The sequence below is a fragment of the Bufo bufo genome, chromosome 5 (genome assembly GCF_905171765.1).
Source record: "Bufo bufo chromosome 5, aBufBuf1.1, whole genome shotgun sequence".
NCBI classification, from domain to species: Eukaryota; Metazoa; Chordata; class Amphibia; order Anura; family Bufonidae; genus Bufo; species Bufo bufo.
The window spans coordinates 540,591,430-540,613,866 of record NC_053393.1 but is presented as its reverse complement, the minus strand read 5'-3'; the positions used below and the strand labels follow the sequence as shown (position 1 = coordinate 540,613,866).

At 42.9% G+C, this 22,437-nt stretch overlaps 2 protein-coding genes across 2 annotated transcripts in view; one reads left to right on the top strand and one right to left on the bottom strand.

The window, feature by feature from the left end:
- Window positions 1-10,974, top strand: part of ANKMY2 (ankyrin repeat and MYND domain containing 2) — a 43,092-nt gene extending 32,118 nt beyond the window's left edge. The window contains exons 6-10 of the mRNA XM_040431299.1: window positions 413-621; window positions 1,329-1,464; window positions 2,805-2,933; window positions 5,177-5,318; window positions 10,029-10,974. Coding sequence (XP_040287233.1) covers window positions 413-621; window positions 1,329-1,464; window positions 2,805-2,933; window positions 5,177-5,318; window positions 10,029-10,210 — 798 coding nt within the window. The 3' untranslated portion in view covers window positions 10,211-10,974. The remainder of the gene's footprint in view (window positions 1-412; window positions 622-1,328; window positions 1,465-2,804; window positions 2,934-5,176; window positions 5,319-10,028) is intronic.
- Window positions 10,975-18,548: 7,574 nt separating this feature from the next.
- LRRC72 (leucine rich repeat containing 72) overlaps window positions 18,549-22,437 on the bottom strand; it is a 41,826-nt gene continuing 37,937 nt past the window's right edge. The window contains 1 exon segment of the mRNA XM_040434064.1: window positions 18,549-19,113. Within this exon segment, the coding sequence (XP_040289998.1) occupies window positions 18,948-19,113 (166 nt within the window). The 3' untranslated portion in view covers window positions 18,549-18,947.

Below are 22,437 nucleotides of genomic sequence, written 5' to 3'. Positions count from 1 at the left end.
TTGGAAAAATGCCCTTCCTGCCCTGAACCACCAAGGATGTTGGCATTAACTCCCTTCCTGCCCTGAACCACCAAGGATGTTGGCATTAACTCCCTTCCTACCCTGGACCACCAAGGATGTTGGCATTAACTCCCTTCCTACCCTGGGCCACCAGGGATGTTGGGAAAAGTTCCCTTCCTGTTCTAGGCCACCAGGAATACTTACATTAAAACCTTCACTGCCACGGGCCACCAGGTATATTGGTATTAACACTTTCTGTACCCTAGAGATAGATATTAGATAAAAGTATTGTCTGGATCTAGGCCCCTTTTTTACAGCTTGTATTTAGGTGGCAACCGCGTATAACTAACAATAAGAAATGCACAGAGCGGGACGTTCATAAAGAGGACATTATTATTTTTTTACATTTCAGATCATTTTCCTGATAAAAGAGAATCCGCTGCTGTCGGAGCCAGAAGCCCTGAAGAAGTGCAGCGCGGTGCTGGATCTGATCTGTGAGAAGTGCATGAAGCAGCGAGACATGAACGAGATCCTGGCCATGAAGATGCATTACCTCAGCTGTATCTTCCAGAAGTGCAGCTCTTGCCTGCCGGAGAACACGCTGGACCCTCTCATTAAAAGGTGGCGGCATCAGCTAGATTAGCAAAATCCGCTGTTTGCAAGTTGTGCCGACAGTGGGGTCTGGAGCAATCAACTGATCATTCGTGGGTGGCCCCTTTAAGAGCTGCATTCACAATTCTGCTGGTTTCCTGTTAGCAGAGGAGTGCATTGCGTATTAAACCCTGAAGCATCCAGTTAGCAAACAGAATTTGGAATGCAGCTCTGGAGTATAATGGAACACAAAATCAGTAGAGCAAGTTATTTGCAAAGTTGCATCTTATATTTTAGTGCCAGCGATTATCTGATATTCCTGCCGCCACACACGCCCCCTGCAGGGAGAACGTGGTATTGCATGGATCCATATGATACATAGCTAGACCCAGCCCTACGTTTGCAGCAGCTTTCGCCCCTGGTTATTAGAGATGAGTTCAGGGTGGGGACCCTTCTGACTTATGAAACAACCCCTTTAAGAAAATGCCAAACAGTACAGGACACATGGACAAACGATGCAGCTCCTGACAGATTCAGCTCTGCTACATCCATGTGTTCTGCTGGGAGAGGTTTACAACAGTGCGGACTGTATTCTTTGTAGGCTTCTCTAGGGCAAGGTGGATGTAACTTCCTGATGTATATGGTCCATCACGTGTATGAAATTGATTGCTAGCTCCTCGCGTAGATTTTCAATGAATTTACTGCTGACGATCGCCTCCCCCGTTATATCTTTTTAGCTTACTGAAGGGTCGAGACGGCGACTGTTTTCCCATTTACCAAGAAAAGTTCATCAGGGAAAGTATCCGTAAATTTCCATATTGTGAAGCCACGCTCCTCCAGCAACTGGTCCGAAGCATCGCTCCCGTGGAAATTGTAAGGATTGTTCCTAGGATTGGGAAAAACTTGGACGCGCTACTGTAAAGTTATGCTCGGGCGCGATATTCACATGTAAAATGAAATGTCTGATTTCGAGCGATATATATTCGCTCTTACTAGGCCGATTTCTGTGGTCACCCGGTCACTGAGAGGCTCTCCTAGTTCTCACTGGCAGCCACATTGAGGGAGACCTCACACCCCTCTCCTCTTTTAATTAAGCCAAGCTTTTAAAGCGTGAAACTTAGGCCTCATGCCCACGACCGTTGTTTTTGGTCCGCATCCGAGCCGCAGTTTTGGCGGCTCGGATGCGGACCCATTCACTTCAATGGGGCCGCAAAAGAGGCGGACGGCACTCCGTGTGCTGTCCGCATCCGTTGCTCCGTTCCGTGGTCCGCAAAAAAAAATATATAACCTGTCCTGTTCTTGTCCGTTTTGTGGACAAGAATAGGCAGTTATATCAATGGCTGTCCGTGCCGTTCTGCAAATGGCGAAACGCACACGGACACCATCCGTGTTTCGCGGATCCGCAATTTGCGGACCGCAAAACACACAACGGTCGTAATGAGTAATGGATTTATGGGTCGTTTAGTGATGTCATCGGTGAGGGGGGAAGTAGCTAGCTTCTCCTTCTACTTGGGTAGGATATGCCCCCATTCTCTTATAGATGCGGGTCCCACCGCTGAGACCCGCACCTATATCGAGAACAGTGCCCCGAAAGGGGTGGAGGGAGCACTGCGCACACACAGCCGCCTTCTATTCATTTTCTACAAGGCGCTGGCTCGGCTGTCGGGCCCATAGAAGTGAATGGGAGTGGTGGCCAGCCATGCGTGCTGCGCTCCCATTTGGTGGTGGCCGGATTGGAGACCTCTGTTCCAGATATAGGTGTGGGTCCCAGCACCTATAAGACTATGGGGGCATATCCTAGCGGTATGCCCCCATTGCCTAAGATGAGACAACCCCTTTAATATAAATCCATGATTTGTTCTCTTCTGTCCTGTAATTAAAACGATATTCGGCCCCTTCTTGGTTTAATCTTCTTCTGGGAAAGCTGGGTGAAAATCAATATGGCAGCAATTTACAGTCCCTAAGTAAGGAGTAGTCACCCAGTGGCCTGCCGACATTCCTGGTAGAATTTCTGCCAGTTTTCTGGGTCGTCTTGGCCTTGGTCCCATGACATGCACTTTTTTTGAAAAAGAGAGTGTGGCAGGAAAAAAAAAAAAAAAGTTGCACATTTTTGTAAAAATGCAACTTTATTATTGCAGAATATTTGTGTAAATTTCCCTTTTTATGTTTTTTTTTGAAGATTTGGGGACTGTGATTTATTTTGTCTCCTTCAGGGTTCTGACCCCACGGCATTCTCCGTGCTGACACAAGCCATTACCGGCCAGGTGGGCTTTGTGGATGCCGAATTTTGCACTACGTGTGGAGAGAAAGGCGCAGATAAACGGTGCTCTGTCTGCAAGCTGGTGAGTCTCTGCCTGTCTTTTATCTGGAGGAACTTTGATGCTTTAAATTCAAGGCTGCCCCCCGGGCCCGTCACAGTACTTTACCCTTCTAAGTGCTGGGTCTGGATGCTCATGTGGTGTATATCGTCACTGTCTCTTCTTTAGACCCTGCTGTCCCACCATCTTCCGGAGCTATCACAGAGTCTGCAGATCTTAAGCAGGGGCGGGGACTTGCTGGCTAAAGATCCTCAGGGGTGGTGCATATCTCTGCTTTACTCTTTGCGGAAAATCCTCACCCTAAGGCCTCATGTACACAACCGTTGTTCTGGTGCGCATCCGAGCCGCAGTTTTTGCGGCTCGGGTGCGGACCCATTCATTTCAATGGGGTTGCAAAAGATGCGGACAGCACTCCGTGTGCTGTCCGCATCCGTTGCTCCGTTCCGAGGCCCCGCAAAAAAAAAAATATAACCTGTCCTATTCTTGTCCGTTTTGCAGACAAGAATAGGCATTTCTACAATGGGCTGCCTGTTCTGTTCCGCAAATTGCGGAAGGCACACGTGCGGCTTCCGTGCTTTGCGGATTTGAAATTTGCGGACTGCAAAAAACAGAACGGTCGTGTGCATGAGGCCTAAGGGTATGTTCACACAGGGTATTTTCTGTGGTGAAAAAAACCTGCATCAGTTTTTTTTTTTTTTTTTTATTTGTGCGTTTTCTTTCCTGACACGATTTTAACACCGTTTTTGGTGCGGTTTTTAAAACCACAAACAAGAAAAAAAAGCACTGTATGGTTTACCATGTGGATTCCCCATTAGAGTCAATAGCGAAATTCTGCATGCATTTTTGTCCGTGCTAAAAATCCTCCATGTGAACATACCCTGATAAGTCACCCTCTAGGCAGCAACTGTCACACGGGCGAGTATTCCACGCGGATGCGATGCGTGAGGTGAACGCATTGCACCCGCACTGAATCCGGACCCATTCATTTCTATGGGGCTGTGCACACGAGCGGTGATTTTCACGCATCACTTGTGCGTTGTGTGAAAATCGCAGCATGCTCCTCTTTGTGCGTTTTTCACGTAACGCAGGCCCCATAGAAGTGAATGGGGCTGCGTGAAAATCGCAAGCAAGTGCGGATGCGGTGCGATTTTCACGCACGGTTGCTAGGAGACGATCGGGATGGGGACCCGATCATTATTATTTTCCGTTATAACATGGCTATAAGGGAAAATAATAGCATTCTGAATACAGAATGCATAGTACAATAGCGCTGGAGGGGTTAAAAAAAATAAAAATAAATGTAATCCACTTGTTCGCGCAGCCGACTTCTCTTCTGCCTTCATCTGTGAGCAATAGGACCTTTGATGACGTCACTATGCACATCACATGATCCATTACCATGGTGATGGATCATGTGATGGACCATGTGATGAACGCAGTGACGTCATCAAAGGTCCTATTGCTCACAGATGAAGACAGAAGAGATGCCGGCTGCACGAACAAGTGGAGGAGGTGAGTTACATTTTTTATTATTATTTTTTTAACCCCTCAAGCGCTATTGTACTATGCATTCTGTATTCAGAATGCTATTATTTTCCCTTATAACCATGTTATAGGGGGAAATAATACAATCTACACTACAACTAACCCAAACCTGAACTTCTGTGAAGAAGTTCGGGTCTGGGTACCACAGTCGGTTTTTTATCACGCGCGTGCAAAACACATTGCACCCGCGCGATAAAAACTGAACATTGCAACGCAATTGCAGTCAAAACTGTCTGCAATTGCGTTCCTACTCGCGCGGGTTTGCCGCAATGCATCGGGACGCATCCGGACACGCCCGTGTGAAAGAGGCCTAACAAGGGCTGCACCTCAGTTTTTTACATGTCCTCGCTGATTGAAAGGCTTTTTTTCACGAGCAATGGACGCTTTAGCCCATATGAAATGACTCCCCGGGCAAAATGTCCATGATGGACCCTCATACATTCGCAGGTGACCCCCATAATGGAGCTGGTGCATGGAGTCTGCATTGGGACGAGGTGTAGGGTAAGAAATAGCAGTCCTCAGGCATTACAGGAATATCCTGCGGCTGTGCCATAAATGTTAAAGATGGTAGTGCCCCCTTAAGAGTACAGACTTTGTGTCCTGAAAGAAACCTTTTGCGCGTTGCTGCCATCTACCTGTCTAACCATTGCTGTAAGACAGTGGACTGCAACTCCCAGCATGCCCCCTGCCCTTACTGGCTGTCCTGCGTCATTGTCTTCCAGGTCATCTACTGCGGCCAGGACTGTCAGAAGCTCCACTGGTTCACCCACAAAAAAGTCTGTAAAACCTTGAAGGAGAAACGAGAGAAGCAAGAGCTGGAGGCGGCCAAAGAGAAGACGAGGCAGGAGAAGCTGGCCGAGAAAGGTCAGGATCCCCCTCAGTTACATGTCCTGGTTGTATACCATCTCTGCTTGCTGTCCAGAGTCAGAAAACCCTAAGCCTGCGTTCTTCTTTCCGTTCTTCTCCATTATAGTAACAGAAAAACGGAAAGGACGGATTCGGCAAATAACGGAGCCTACGGACCCCATAGACTATAAAGGGATCCATTAGGTTTCCGTTCAGGACTTTTGTCGCCGCTACAAAATCGATCCCCTGAATGGAAACCTAACGGACCCCATTATAGTCTATGGGGTCCGTAGGCTCCGTTCGCCTATGTCCTTTCCGTTTTTCTGCTACTATAATGGAGGAGAACGCAGATGCGAGAGCAGGCTAACGCTGCATGCAGCTGAGGGTTTGTTACCATTGTATCTAGTCTAGACAATCCTCTGTAGAATAAAGAGTCTGATGCATTTTTATCTGCGCGGATACATTGTAACAAAATATCAGCACAGGGGAGAGATTGACGATGTCATGTCTCTAGACTGAATAAAATTGTATCAAACCCTCAGCTACGATCATAAATGGGTCAGAACATGTCGTCTTTGCCGTCACAGACAGCAAGCAGTGATCTTGAAATGGAGAGGGATTGAAACACAAAGCCCCCTGTGCCTGAATTGTGGCATCAGAAAGTCACCAATGTTTGTGCCAGCCCCGGTTTGCCCCTTCTCCGCCACGCTTGCAACTTTTTAAAGTGGGTGGGGCATGGGCAGGAGAGGGCGGGGCCTAAGCGGCGCCACTTATCTGGTGCGAGTAATGCCTGAAGCCTATGCCGGCTATTAGCTGGTTTAGATTCTGGGGCATGAAGCAGTTAAATGTGCCAGAATTATTAATAGGTGTGCGCCTCTTCATAATTTTGGCGCATTTTTCTCGCCATCACAAATTTTATGTGTGCCGAATGCCATTCTTGATAAGTCTCCCCCAAAGTATTTTCCAATGTTGCCCTGACGAGGGGCCCGGCCCCTGGAGCCTCCAGCAATCCACTGTCATCATAGCCAACTATTCATTTACCCAGCGCTGCCATCTACAGGAGACATGCAGAATGACACGCTGGCCATTCAAATGAATAGACTACATTGAAATATAAAAGCCACGAGAGCAAGAGTCACTTTTACTTAGTGACTCTAAACACTAATAAAAAAAAAAGGGGGGTGTTCCAAATGAGGGACCTTCATATTTGATGTCCATATGCCCCAATATTGAATGATTTGTTCCCTATGACCAATTAAAGGGTTGAAAAACCCTTTTAACAACCATTCAGGACAAGCTAACTGGACATCGGCCCCTTCACTTATCAGATGAGTTGGGGTCCGGCTCCCACCGATCATAGAGTAATGACATATTCTAGCGATGTGCCATAACATACTCAAAGGGGTCGTCTCACTTCAGCAAATGGCATTTATCATGTAGATGCAGTTACTACGAGACACTTACTAATGTATTGTGATTCTCCATATTGTCTCCTTTGCTGGCTGGATTCATTTTTACTTCACATTATACACTGCTTGTTTCCAGGGGTTATGACCACCCTACAATCCAGCAGCAGTGGTCGTGCTTGCAGACTACAGGAAAAAACGCCAGCGTCTCTGGTGGCCCGGGTGATGGAAGCGCACATAGGCACGCATGCGCAGCAGCATCTGTCCCGGCCACCTCGAGGCAATATGGACAATGACAATACATTAGGAAGTGCCTTGTATAAACTTTCTCTACATGATAAATGCCACTTGCCAAACTGAGACAAACCCTTTAAATAAGAATATCCCTTTAAATCTAACTCTTTGAGGTAGCAGCATTGTGTGGCGCCCCCTTCTGTCTTATCACAGTGTTTTTCTTCTTGGCACAACATGCAGAGCACTCGGCGTCTCCCATCATCACATACTCTGATACTCGGCTCTGTCTCCTTGACACAAAAAGGAAGAGTAAGAACAGGATAGTGTGATCGCTGATAATGGAGGATGGCTTGAAAGTCCTCATTGTCCTCCGCTATCCAGCGTCCTCCCTATAATTGTTACCTCCAGCCTCCTCTACCACAGCGGGAATCGTCCACACAGGACCAGAGCTTACAGAAAGAATCCATTATAATGTGCACTTCTGTGGAAGTAGGACTGGAAAGATAGAATTCTATTCTGAACAGTATAATGTGTCACTATTTGTGCCGAATATCCATCTGATGAGTAAAAGTAAAGAGGAAACTATTCATCCAAAGCTGCAATAAGGCATCATCGTATGACATTATGTAAAATAGGATTAGATAAATATTCTTCATATTGAATCACAAAGAGCAAATAATTTATAATACCATTTATCTACTATAATACTGCTCCTATGTACAAGAATATAACTACTATAATACTGCTCCTATGTACAAGAATATAACTACTATAATACTGCTCCTATGTACAAGAATATAACTACTATAATACTGCCTCCTATGTACAAGAATATAACTACTATAATACTGCCTCCTATGTACAAGAATATAACTACTATAATACTGCCTCCTATGTACAAGAATATAACTACTATAATACTGCTCCTATGTACAAGAATATAACTACTATAATACTGCCTCCTATGTACAAGAATATAACTACTATAATGCTGCTCCTATGTACAAGAATATAACTACTATAATACTGCTCCTATGTGCAAGAATATAACTACTATAATACTGCTCCTATGTACAAGAATATAACTACTATAATACTGCTCCTATATAGAAGAATATAACTACTATAATACTGCCTCCTATGTACAAGAATATAACTATTATAATACTGCTCCTATGTACAAGAATATAACTACTATAATACTGCCTCCTATGTACAAGAATATAACTACTATAATACTGCTCCTATGTACAAGAATATAACTACTATAATACTGCCTCTTATGTACAAGAATATAACTACTATAATACTGCTACTATGGACAAGAATATAACTACTATAATACTGCTCCTATGTACAAGAATATAACTACTATAATACTGCCTCTTATGTACAAGAATATAACTACTATAATACTGCTACTATGGACAAGAATATAACTACTATAATACTGCTCCTATGTACAATAATATAAATACTATAATACTACCTCCTATGTACAAGAATATAACTACTATAATACTGCTCCTATGTGCAAGAATATAACTACTATAATACTGCTCCTATGTACAAGAATATAACTACTATAATACTGCTCCTATGTACAAGAATATAACTACTATAATACTGCTCCTATGTACAAGAATATAACTACTATAATACTGCCTCCTATATACAAGAATACAACTACTATAATACTGCTCCTATGTACAAGAATATAACTACTATAATACCGCTCCTATGTACAAGAATATAACTACTATAATACTGCTCCTATGTACAAGGATATAACTACTATAATACTGCTCCTATGTACAAGAATATAACTACTATAATACTGCCTCCTATGTACAAGAATATAACTACTATAATACTGCTCCTATGTACAAGAATATAACTACTATAATACTGCTCCTATATACAAGAATATAACTACTATAATACCGCTCCTATGTACAAGAAAATAACTACTATAATACTGCTCCTATGTACAAGAATATAACTACTATAATACCGCTCCTATGTACAAGAATATAACTACTATAATACTGCTCCTATGTACAAGAATATAACTACTATAATACTGCCTCCTATGTACAAGAATATAACTACTATAATTCTGCTACTATGTACAAGAATATAACTACTATAATACTGCTCCTATGTACAAGAATATAACTACTATAATACTGCTCCTATGTACAAGAATATAACTACTATAATACTGCCTCCTATGTACAAGAATATAACTACTATAATACTGCTCCTATGTACAAGAATATAACTACTATAATACTGCCTCCTATGTACAAGAATATAACTACTATAATACTGCTCCTATGTACAAGAATATAAGTACTATTATAATGCCTCTTATGTACAAGAATATAACTACTATAATACTTCTCCTATGTACAAGAATATAACTACTATAATACTGCCTCCTATGTACAAGGATATAACTACTATAATACTGCTCCTATGTACAAGAATATAACTACTATAATACTGCTCCTATGTACAAGAATATAACTACTATAATACTGCTCCTATGTACAAGAATATAACTACTATAATACTGCCTCCTATGTACAAGGATATAACTACTATAATACTGCTCCTATGTACAAGAATATAACTACTATAATACTGCTCCTATGTACAAGAATATAACTACTATAATACTGCTCCTATGTACAAGAATATAACTACTATAATACTGCTCCTATGTACAAGAATATAACTACTATAATACTGCTCCTATGTACAAGAATATAACTACTATAATACTGCTCCTATGTACAAGAATATAACTACTATAATACTGCTCCTATGTACAAGAATATAACTACTATAATACTGCTCCTATGTACAAGAATATAACTACTATAATACTGCCTCCTATGTACAAGAATATATCTACTATAATACTGCTCCTATGTACAAGAATATAACTACTATAATAGTGTCAGCATTATAATTGTAGCCACTAGGTGGTGCCCTTTACTGTATGTACAGATATGTTGCACTGCATAGGATCTTGCATTATAGCAGATATAAGACGGTTCTATTATTCTTATTTTTCCAGAGCTTAGCTCTGCTGAATCCAGTGAGGTGCCGGAGAAGGTCGGGGGTGAAAATGAAGCTTCCAAAGAAAAAGAGCCTGAGACGCCCACAGAGGGCGACAGAGCGTCAGAGGAGACTGCGACATCTGCATCAGCCGTAGAAACGTCAACTGATCCGGACCCCCAGGAGGCAGCAGGACCGTGATCTGACCACTGCTTTACTATGATGCTCTGCAATGAGGACGTGCAGCCCACCCCCTGCTGCTGTAGAACTACAAGTCCCAGCTGGACAACAGTTCTACAATGGGGGGGGAGAGGCATCTACCAGTGATTTGTAAGCTGATTGAGACCATGTCTGTTCAGGACCAAAACACCCCAAATTCCACCCAAGCCCCCCAACTGGCTGTAGGCCATCTATGGTGACCAAGCTTCCGATTGCACAAATGTATAGGATGTTGTTTGTTATATCTGTGTCTGGGAAAGCTGGGTGATGACCTGTATGGCCACCATTAAGCTGCCACAGTGGCCATCACTCTGCTTTCCTAGACTCCTAGTCTTGATGCATAAATAGGCAGATTTGCCCTTCAGGAATCTGGAAAAGCCGGGTGACCTTCCATTTGGGAGCTGTAGTGTCGGACATAGTCACCCAGCTTTCCTAGAAACAGAACTAAAATAAAGGCTGTCGATATCCGTTTCTGGGGAAGCTGGGTGACGGGAAATATGGTTACCAGTACAACTGCTACTGAATTTCACCCAGCTTTCCCGGTCTCCTGACTTAGATCTTGGGACTCTAGGAAAGCTGGGTGACCATTGTAGGATCTGTGATGGTGGCCATATTTGTTTTTTTGGACCATGTTGAGCTTTGGGTGAACTCCTCTGCGTCCGTGGTCGGCGCTGAGATGTTTCGGTGATGCTCGCTTCCATTGTCGCTGGGATACGATGCAATAAAGTTTTTGGATTGAGACGGGATCATTGGTTTATGGATTTTGTCAGATTAAGGGTCCATTCACACGTCCGTTTTTTCTTTCCTGATCTGTTCCGTTTTTTGCGGAACAGATCTGGACCAGATCTGAACCCATTCATTTTCAATGGGTCCTGGAAAAAAACGGACAGCAAGTTTCCGTTGTTCCGTTCCGCATGTCCGTTTAAATATAAAACATGTCCTATTCTTTTCCGCAAAATTCGGATCCTGGTACAATACAAAGTCAATGGATCCGCAAAAAACGGAAGACATTCGGATGTCATTACGTATGTCATCCGTTTTATGCGGATTCCGTTCCTGGAAATTACATTTAAATTTTTATTTTTATTTTTTTATTTTTATTTTTTCAAAGAAATCCAAACAACTTTATTTGCTTATTGAAATTTATACATGTTTCCGTTTTTTGCGGATCCGCAAAAAACGGATGACATACGGAAACATTTTCAGGAACAACGGATCCGCAAAAAACAGACCGAAAATCGGGATATAGAAAAATACTGACGTGTGAATGTAGCCTAAAGGGGTTGTCCCAACTGGACCTTTACAGAATATTGATGGGGTCCTACTCTGGGACCCCTTTCTGTCTCAAGAATGGGCCCCGGATGTAAAAGAACAGGATGCTGCGCATGCGCAGCTTTCTCCATTCAGTGCTATGGGACTACTGTGCGCCATCATCTCCTTTCTTTACACTGTTCTTAACCCCTTAGTGACCAGCCTGTTTTGGGCATCACTGATGAAGAGTTTTTCTTCCTTTTTTCATCGTCGCCTTCCATACAACTGGATACAACTGTAACAAAACCTAAGCTGTGAGAAATATTAGGGCTACACAGGGTCTTAAAGGGGTTCTCTGGGAATTAAGAAAATGAAAATACTTAAATATATTCTCAAATACCTTTCATTATTTTTAATATATCGTTTTGTCTGGGGAGCAATCATCAGGGGAAACAAAATCGCCGCCGTACACACAAAACCCGTCCTAATCACACACGCAGTGGCGTGCCAAGGGGGGGTTCAGCCCCAGGTGCCGGCTCTCAGGGGGGTGCCAGAAGCAATGAGCGCTTCCATCAATACAGATGAAAGCACTCCATGCTGGAGCGCAGGGAGCTCGGTCCTGTCCCCGCGCTCCTCCCCTCCCTCAGGCCGGCGGCGCTCTGAATGGTGGAGCAGGAAGACTTCTCCCCACTCCACCATTCAGCCTGCAGGCACGGATCACGCTGCCGGCCTGTGTGGGTGGAGCCTGCAGCCCCGGAAATCTGCATAAGCTCCACCCACACATTGCTGCAGAGCGATATGTGTCAGCGGGAAAGAGGTATGTGAGCTTCAGGAATGGGACAAGGTGAGTAGTTACTGTTTTTTTGGGTTTTTTTTATATGGAGGGAGCACAGAGGACTTTATTACTATGGAGGGGGCACAGAGGGCTTTATTACTATGGAAGGGGCACAGAGGACTTTATTACTATGGAGGACACACAGAGGACTTTATTACTATGGAGGACACACAGAGGGCTTTATTACTATGGAGGGGGCACAGAAGACTTTATTACTATGGAGGGGGCACAGAGGACTTTATTACTATGGAGGGGGCACAGAGGGCTTTATTACTATAGAGGGGGCACAGAGGACTTTATTATTATCTGTGTCAGCGGGTAAGAGAGGTATGTGAGCTTCAGGAATGGGACAAGGTGAGTAGTTACTGTTTTTTTTTTTTTTTTATATGGAGGGGGCACAGAGGACTTTATTACTATGGAGGGGGCACAGAGGGCTTTATTACTATGGAGGGGGCACAGAAGACTTTATTACTATGGAAGGGGCACAGAGGACTTTATTACTATGGAGGGGGCACAGAGGGCTTTATTACTATGGAGGGGGCACAGAAGGCTTTATTACTATGGAGGTGGCACAGAAGACTTTATTACTATGGAGGGGGCACAGAGGGCTTTATTACTATGGAGAGGGCACAGAAGACTTTATTACTATGGAGGGGGCACAGAGGACTTTATTACTATGGAGGGGGCACAGAGGGCTTTATTACTATGGAGGGGGCACAGAAGACTTTATTACTATGGAAGGGGCACAGAGGACTTTATTACTATGGAGGGGGCACAGAGGGCTTTATTACTATGGAGGGGGCACAGAAGACTTTATTACTATGGAGGTGGCACAGAAGACTTTATTACTATGGAGGGGGCACAGAGGGCTTTATTACTATGGAGGGGGCACAGAAGACTTTATTACTATGGAGGGGGCACAGAAGACTTTATTACTATGGAAGGGGCACAGAGGGCTTTATTACTATTAAGGGGGCACAATGGGCATTATTACTGTGAAGAGGGCACAATGGGCATTATTACTATAAAGGGCATGATTACTATAAAGGGGGCATGATGGGGATTATTACTGTGAAGGGGGCACAATGGAGATTATTACTCTGAAGGGGGCACAAAGAGGGCATTACAACTGTGAAAGGGGCACAGAGGGCATAACTACTGTAAGGGGGGCACAATGTTGGCATAACTACTGTGAGAGGGCACAATGTAGTCATAACTACTGTGAGGGGGCACACATCTGTACAAAACTACTGTGAAGGTTGTACAATGAGGGCAATACTACTGTGAGCGGCTACAATTTTTTTCAAAGTATTGGTGGGGGGTGCCAGAGAAAGGCCCCGCCCCCCGGGTGCCAAACACCCTAGGCACGCCATTGAGCACATGAGGACAAGTTACTGCACAACACTGAGGTAAAGAGCTGCCTCATCCTCCTCTCTGCTCTACTTATCGAGAATTATCATCCTGAATCTCTGGGGAATTTAGTTCATGAGGAGACATGAAGTACAGAGAGGACGGACAGGCTGTGGTAATGGAGACTGCATAGAAGTGCAGCTGCTCATTAGCCACACCTCACCCTCCTCTCTGTACTTCATGTCTCCTCATGATCTCCATTCCTACAGAGATTCAGCTGAAGATCTTATCACCTGTATTCAGGATCATAACCCCTGACAAGTAGGAGAGGAGGATGAGGCAGCTCTTTAGCTCAGTGTTGTGCAGTAACTTGTCCTCCTGTGTGATTAGGACAGGTTTTCTGTGTACTAGTAGGACGGCAGCCATGTTATTTCTCCTAATGATTACTTTCCATACAAAACGAGCCATTATAACTAATGAAAGGTATTTGGGAATATATTTATTATAAAATAATATAAGTATTTACATTTTCTTAATTCCCGGAGAACCCTTTAAGGTGGTTTATAACTATTCCGTCCAATCCCTGCGTATACCCAGGCTGAGCATGCATGTGTGCTTAATTGGGAAAGGAGCAGTGGCATAACTAGAGTGCTATGGGCCCCATGGCAAACTTTGGATTGGGGCCCCTCCCACATGCCGTTCCCGGTCACACCCCTGGTCCCTGATCGCCCAGTAATGTCCCCAGTAGTGCCCCCCACAGCCCCTAGTAGTGTCCACCACTGCCCCAAATAATGTCCCCAGTAGTGTCCCCCACAGCCCCCAGTAGTGCACCCCACTAGTGCCTCCCACTGCCCCTAGAAGTGCCCCCAGTAATGTCCCCAGTAGTGTCGCCCACTGCCCCCAGTAGTGTCCCCCACTGCCCCTCGCCGGGCCCGTTCGCGGATGCACCCTCTGCGTCCGCGATTGTTACGCCCATGAAAAAGAGACATCTCAGGATGCACCTTATCTTCTTTGAGACCATAGGATCAGACATGTTGAAATCCAGTATGCTCAGTCCTTCTTTCCCTGACACCTGCTATCAACCCCTCCACACACACAAGATAGACAGCCGCTCACGCCAAAATTGGTAGATTTGTCTAACATTTCATCTAAAGGTCTTTTATAGCATCTGGATGTAAGCAAGACTGTTCACTGACAGCAAGCAGAGATCTTAAAAATGATGATAAATTGCAATAGAAAGTCTATGGAGAAGTTGCAGTTTACAGAATATATATATATATATGGAGTTTATTGACAACTTCCGTCTCTTCTGATGCTGGACGACTCCGCCGATCGTGGACACCATGATGTGATGGCTGAGATCAGGCCTAATGAGTCACGGCTGTGTTCTCGTTAACCTAAAGGGGGATGTCCAATCTGGAAAATCCCCACTAAGGAGAAGGGTCCCCAATGATAAGCTGATCACTGGGTCTTGCTTTTGGAACCTCCAGCTCCCCTCTATGGTGCTCTGTTTTTCTGTAGCGCCACCACAGGAGAAAAGAAGCACTACACGATTCACACTGAAACCAAAGGACTGTACATGAAATTCATGGCAGGGCCGAGTCCTCCGGAAATACAATCATGGGTATTAGATGAGGGTCCTGAACGGTGGATTACCCCTCTGTTAACGGACATGAGGTTTACAAACCAGATTACGATCAGAACTCTTTCCACCACAGCAGCACAGAGTGTGTTCAGTGTTCTATGTGACCGCAAGGACGCTCGAAATAAAGAAACAATAGTCTAAATGGTTTTAAAAGCAACCGAACTCGGAAAGAAAAACTAGTCGGGACCAATTGATGTCAACTGGTACCATTCTGTCCATCAGACTGAAAAATGAAGCACATCCTGGTGGATTCCTAAAAGGGGTTCTCCACGAAGGACAATCTCTAGTTTTTAGACCGGTCCCTTGACAATAATCAGATCACAAAGGGTTCCTTCTGCTGGGACACTCAGTAATCAGCTGTAATCTGGGAGAAGAAACCTGATAATGAGAGTTAAGTTTCCCTGCAGTGCCTCCACAGGAGAGATGAGGTATTGCACAGTGTCCAATCAAATCAAGGAGTCGTCTGTATAATGCAGGACAGGACAGGTCCTCCAGAGTGTGAGGCACGGTTTGACACTCTCCACTCGGGCCACGAGTTGAGGATCCTGAACAGGGGACCGTTCAATTAGCTCAAAATTAACCAGTGGAATGTATGAAGATTTTCACATGTGATCAGAAACGCGATCGCACCATTCAACTTACAACTTGAAACCAATCGAGCTACTCTAGAGGACCCAGCTTATTGCAGAAGGCACCTCTGGTTGTAAGAGTCAATGAGAAGAAGGGCAAGAGGACAACCAACAACAAGATGGATGGTGACAATGATAAACCTCAAGAACGCGTCATTGAGGATCCTGAAGACCCAACTAGAAAACAAGGCCTTCTGGAGGAACCTAGTCATATGGTCACAAGGACGCAAAGCCGACCTGACATCTCATGTTAACTTTCTCCACGGTTTTCTGGTTTTCTTTCAGTGCCGAAAAATTCCCGTTCATTTACAACAGATGTCATGTGTAGGTTACATAAATGTTTTTCTCTGTTACGTTCAGGTAGACATGTGGTCGCTCCTCAAAGAAAGTTACTAAAAACCCCAAAACTAAAGCAATGTCAAAATGTTCAATGTGTAAAGTTTGATTTGTTGACACAACGTAGAACCTGTTTATCATCTCTACAAACTGATGTGTGTGTGCCTGTCATGTAGACGTGCTATAATCCAGAGACCGCGGGAAGAAACGCAGAGCATTGACGGAGTGCTCCGTAATTATTCAAGAACTTTTCAAGGAGAATTTACTCCTCATACCTGTTTAGGTGATTATTAAAATGTATAGGAGCAGTATTATAGTAGTTATATTCTTGTACATAGGAGCAGTATTATAGTAGTTATATTCTTGTACATAGGAGCAGTATTATAGTAGTTATATTCTTGTACATAGGAGCAGTATTATAGTAGTTATATTCTTGTACATAGAGCAGTATTATAGTAGTTATATTCTTGTACATAGGAGCAGTATTATAGTAGTTATATTCTTGTATATAGGGGCAGTATTATAGTAGTTATATTCTTGTACATAGGAGCAGTATTATAGTAGTTATATTCTTGTACATAGGAGGCAGTATTATAGTAGTTATATTCTTGTATATAGGGGGCAGTATTATAGTAGTTATATTCTTGTACATAGGGGCAGTATATAGTAGTTATATTCTTGTACATGGGGGCAGTATTATAATAGTTATATTCCTGTACATAATAGCAGTATTATAATAGTTATATTCTTGTACATAGGAGCAGTATTATAGTAGTTATATTCTTGTACATAGGAGCAGTATTATAGTAGTTATATTCTTGTACATAGGAGGCAGTATTATAGTAGTTATATTCTTGTATATAGGGGCAGTATTATAGTAGTTATATTCTTGTACATAGGAGCAGTATTATAGTAGTTATATTCTTGTACATAGGAGGCAGTATTATAGTAGTTATATTCTTGTATATAGGGGGCAGTATTATAGTAGTTATATTCTTGTACATAGGAGCAGTATTATAGTAGTTATATTCTTGTACATGGGGGCAGTATTATAATAGTTATATTCCTGTACATAATAGCAGTATTATAATAGTTATATTCTTGTACATAGGAGCAGTATTATAGTAGTTATATTCTTGTACATAGAAGCAGTATTATAGTAGTTATATACTTGTACATAGGAGCAGTATTATAGTAGTTATATTCTTGTACATAGGAGGCAGTATTATAGTAGTTATATTCTTGTACATAGGAGGCAGTATTATAGTAGTTATATTCTTGTACATAGGAGGCAGTATTATAGTAGTTATATTCTTGTACATAGGAGCAGTATTATAGTAGTTATATTCTTGTACATAGGAGCAGTATTATAGTAGTTATATTCTTGTACATAGGAGCAGTATTATAGTAGTTATATTATTGTACATAGGAGGCAGTATTATAGTAGTTATATTCTTGTACATAGGAGCAGTATTATAGTAGTTATATTCTTATACATAGGAGCGGTATTATAGTAGTTATATTCTTGTACATAGGAGCAGTATTATAGTAGTTATATTCTTGTACATAGGAGCAGTATTATAGTAGTTATATTCCTGTACATAATAGCAGTATTATAATAGTTATATTCTTGTACATAGGAGCAGTATTATAGTAGTTATATTCCTGTACATAATAGCAGTATTATAATAGTTATATTCTTGTACATAGGAGCAGTATTATAGTAGTTATATTCTTGTACATAGGAGGCAGTATTATAGTAGTTATATTCTTGTACATAGGGGGCAGTATTATAGTAGTTATATTCTTGTACATAGGAGCAGTATTATAGTAGTTATATTCTTGCACATAGGAGGCAGTATTATAGTAGTTATATTCTTGTACATAGGATGGCAGTATTATAGTAGTTATATACTTGTACATAGGAGCAGTATTATAGTAGTTATATTCTTGTACATAGGAGGCAGTATTATAGTAGTTATATTCTTGTACATAGGAGGCAGTATTATAGTAGTTATATTCTTGTACATAGGAGCAGTATTATAGTAGTTATATTCTTGTACATAGGAGCAGTATTATAGTAGTTATATTCTTGTACATAGGAGCAGTATTATAGTAGTTATATTCTTGTACATAGGAGCAGAATTATAGTAGTTATATTCTTGTACATAGGAGCAGTATTATAGTAGTTATATTCTTGTACATGGGGGCAGTATTATAGTAGTTATATTCTTGTACATGGGAGCAGTATTATAGTAATTATATTCTTGTACAAATTACTGCTTACTCAGCAGGGGACATTAATCAGCTGATGAGAAGGGTAGAGAATAATGTAATGTATGCTCCAATGTAAAGTTATGATGAGAGGGGAGATAATAGATATCAAAATAGATTTTATTCTTATGATATCTCTCCCATACAGCTCAGGGATGATAACTGCACCATTGATAATAATAGGACTTGTGGTTGGAGTTTTTCTTTAATCCATATTGATGTCCTATTTCTTTTACCACCAATAATGTGTAATATTGAGTTGTGAAGCTGTTGGCAGATGTACTGGTGTTTTGGACAGATGAAGGAATATTGATTCGGCATGCTGTGACGTCCCCTGTCCAGCCTCAGCGGCGCGTATAGTGATTAACCATTTCTGTTCACCTCATACACTTGTCATCATCACCGAAACTCAACCGTTATTAACTGAGGCGCCTCCATGGATTTCTCTTCTGAGCGTTTAAGTTTAGCTACTGGGACCTTATTCCAGTCGAGAAGAGTAAACTGCATAATGGATCTCTGGTATCCTCTTAGGAGAACTTTATCTTCAAGGGTGAGTGCGTCATTCCTATGGAGAGAGTCAGAAATTGAATAATGAGGTATAGAGATAAAATTATGCAGAAATACCAATAATCCAGACAAATAGTGGCCTGTGATTCAGTGTGAAGTTGTGAAAACCTCTGGTCTGGGCAGTGACTGTAATGTCTCAATACTGGAAAAACATTACAATGAGTGACCTTATGATTTAAAGAAGGTCGCTTGCAACTTTCCTGTAGTCATCAAATTTGGCGATCTACCCAGAATTCTGGGAGTCTCTGTGTCCCCATTGAGCCCTAGGCCAAATTTTTTTTTGCTCCCCTTTCTAGACTTTCCATTCATTCCTCTGATATTTTATGCATACTGACACAAGGTCCGACAGTTTTTTGTTTTGTTCCAGGCTTTTTTGGCAATAGATATACCTGTATGTGACTTCTGGCTACCTGCAGCCTCCACTAGGGGGAGCTGTAAACAATCTCCCACAGGATACGCCATAAATGTTAAATTCACTTCCCACCACTGGGACCTTCACCCTTCTCCGAAACGAGGATCCCCTCCAGGATGAGAGGTAAATGGAGAGCTGGGCGCCGACACGCCTGGCTATTTCTATTCACTTTTGTGGGAGTCATGGCTGCTTTTATCATCCATTTCTGTGACTTCCATAGAAATGAATTAAGAAGGCGGGAGGGGGGTAAGAGGACCCATGTTCTGGAGAGAGGCCCACTTTTATATTTTAGCTTCTTACAACAGTTAAAAAAAATAGTTGGATTGCGTCAAATTTATTTAAAGGGGCATGGTTTAACTGATTTGGTGTTCTCCGGAAATAACGACTCTCTCTCGGGTGCCCGCAGGCTGCCTCTCTAAACAGAAGATTCATACTTTCCTGCTCCCCGCCGCTCTGGTGTGTCCATGTTCCAGTCTCCATTGACTGGCTTCAGCAGTGACGTGGCCACATGCAGCATGTCACTGCTGAAGCCAGCCATTGGCTTCAGTGGAGCATGTGACCATACCCATGCTGCAGCAGATGCAAAGACATGGACAAATAAACCTAATACCTGTAGACCACGCCCAGTCCTTGAAAACCACACCCACTTTTCCACCTCTTTTAAATTTGGCAAAACCCAAGAAAAGTGGCTTTTTTTGCTTATATACGACACACATCAAGGTTTGCAGCATTTCTTAAAGCACAGTTTGTGCCAAACAATGCGTAAAATAAATGTGGGCCAATGTGTTTTTATTATTTTTCCTAACTTCAGTATTTAAAGGTGTTTTTGTGGAAAAAAGTTTTTACCATTGATTCGGACAGGTAAAAATGCAATGCAAAAAAAAAAGAATAAAATATTTACTATATATATATATAATCTTCTGTTCGGACAACACTGAAGAGCTGACACTTTGATACAATGTACAGTAGTCAGTGTACGGCTTGTATAACGGTGTAGATTGGGCGTGCCCTCAAAATAACTTAACACACAGCCGTTAATGTCTAAACCGCTGGCAACCAAAAGTGAGTACACCCCTAAGTGAAAATGGCCAAATTGTGCCCAAAGTGTCAATATTTTGTGTGGCCGCTATTAGTTTCCAGCTCTGCCTTAACTCTCTTGGGCATGAAGTTCACTGGAGCTTCAGAGGTTCCACTGGAATCCTCTTCCATCCTCCATGATGACATCACGGAGCCGGTGGATGTTATAGACCTTGTGCTCCTCAACCTTCTGTTTGAGGATGCCCCACAAATGCTCAATAGGATTTAGGTCTGGAGACATGCTTGGCCGGTCCGGCACCTTTACCCTCAGTTTCTTTACAAGGCAGTGGTCGTCTTGGAGGTGTTTGGGGTCGTTATCATGTTGGAATACTGCCCTCTGCGGCCCAGTTTCTGAAGGGAGGGGACCATGCTCTGCTTCAGTATGTCACAGGACATGGCGGCATTCATGGTTCCCTCAATGACCTGTAGCTCCCCACAGCCCCAAACCATGAGGCTCCCACCACCATGCTTGATGGTAGGCAGGACACACTTGTCTTTGTGCTCCTCACCTGATTGCTGCCACACACTGGACACCATCTGAACCAAATAAGTTTATCTTGGTCTAATCAGACCACAGGACGTGGTTCCAGTAATCCGTGTCCTTAGTGCTTGTCTTCAGCAAACTGTTTGCTGGCTTTCTTGTGCATCATCTTTAGAAGAGGCTTCCTTCTGGGATGATAGCCATGCAGACCAATGTGATGCAGTGTGTGGTGTATGGTCTGAGCACTGACAGGCAGGCTTCCCACCCCTGTGTAACCTCTGCAGCAATGCTGGCAGCACTCACACAACCTCTGGATATGACGCTGAGCACTGACAGGCGGACCCCCCACCCCTGTAACCTCTGCAGCAATGCTGGCAGCACTCGTACAACCTCTGGATATGACGCTGAGCACGTGCCCTCAGCTTCTTTGGTTGACCATGTCGAGGCCTGTTCTGAGTGGAACCTGTCTTGTTGAACCACTGTATGGTCTTGGCCACCGCGCTGCAGCTCAGTGTTAGGGTGCTGGCGATCTTCTTATAGCCTCGGCCATCTTTATGTAGAGAAACAATTCTTTATTTCCGATCCTCAGAGAGTTCTTTGCCATGAGGAGCCATGTTGAACTTCCAGTGACCAGTAATTAGAGAGTGTGAGAGCGAGAACACCAAATGTAACACACCTGCTCCCCATTCACAGCTGAGACCTTGTAACACTAATGAGTCACTTGACCCCAGGGATGGAAAATGGCTAATTGATCACAATTTGGCCATTTTCACTTAAGCCTCATGAAAGTGTAGTCACTTTTGGTTGCCAGCGGTTTAGACATTATTGGCTGTGTGTTGAGTTACTTTGAGGGCACGCCCAATCTACGCCGTTATACAAGCCGTACACTGACTGCTGTACATTGCATCAAAGTGTCAGATCTTCAGTGCTGTCCCATGAGAAGATAGAAGAAAATATTCACAGAAATGTGAGGGTGGACTCACTTCTGTGAGATACTGTATATGTGAGGGTGGACTCACTTCTGTGAGATACTGTATATGTGAGGGTGCACTCACTTCTGTGAGATACTGTATATGTGAGGGTGGACTCACTTCTGTGAGATACTGTATATGTGAGGGTGTATTCACTTCTGTGAGATACTGTATATGTGAGGGTGGACTCACTTCTGTGAGATACTGTATATGTGAGGGTGGACTCACTTCTGTGAGATACTGTATATGTGAGGGAAGACTCACTTCTGTGAGATACTGTATATGTGAGGGTGGACTCACTTCTGTGAGATACTGTATATGTGAGGGTGTATTCACTTCTGTGAGATGCTGTATATGTGAGGGTGGACTCACTTCTGTGAG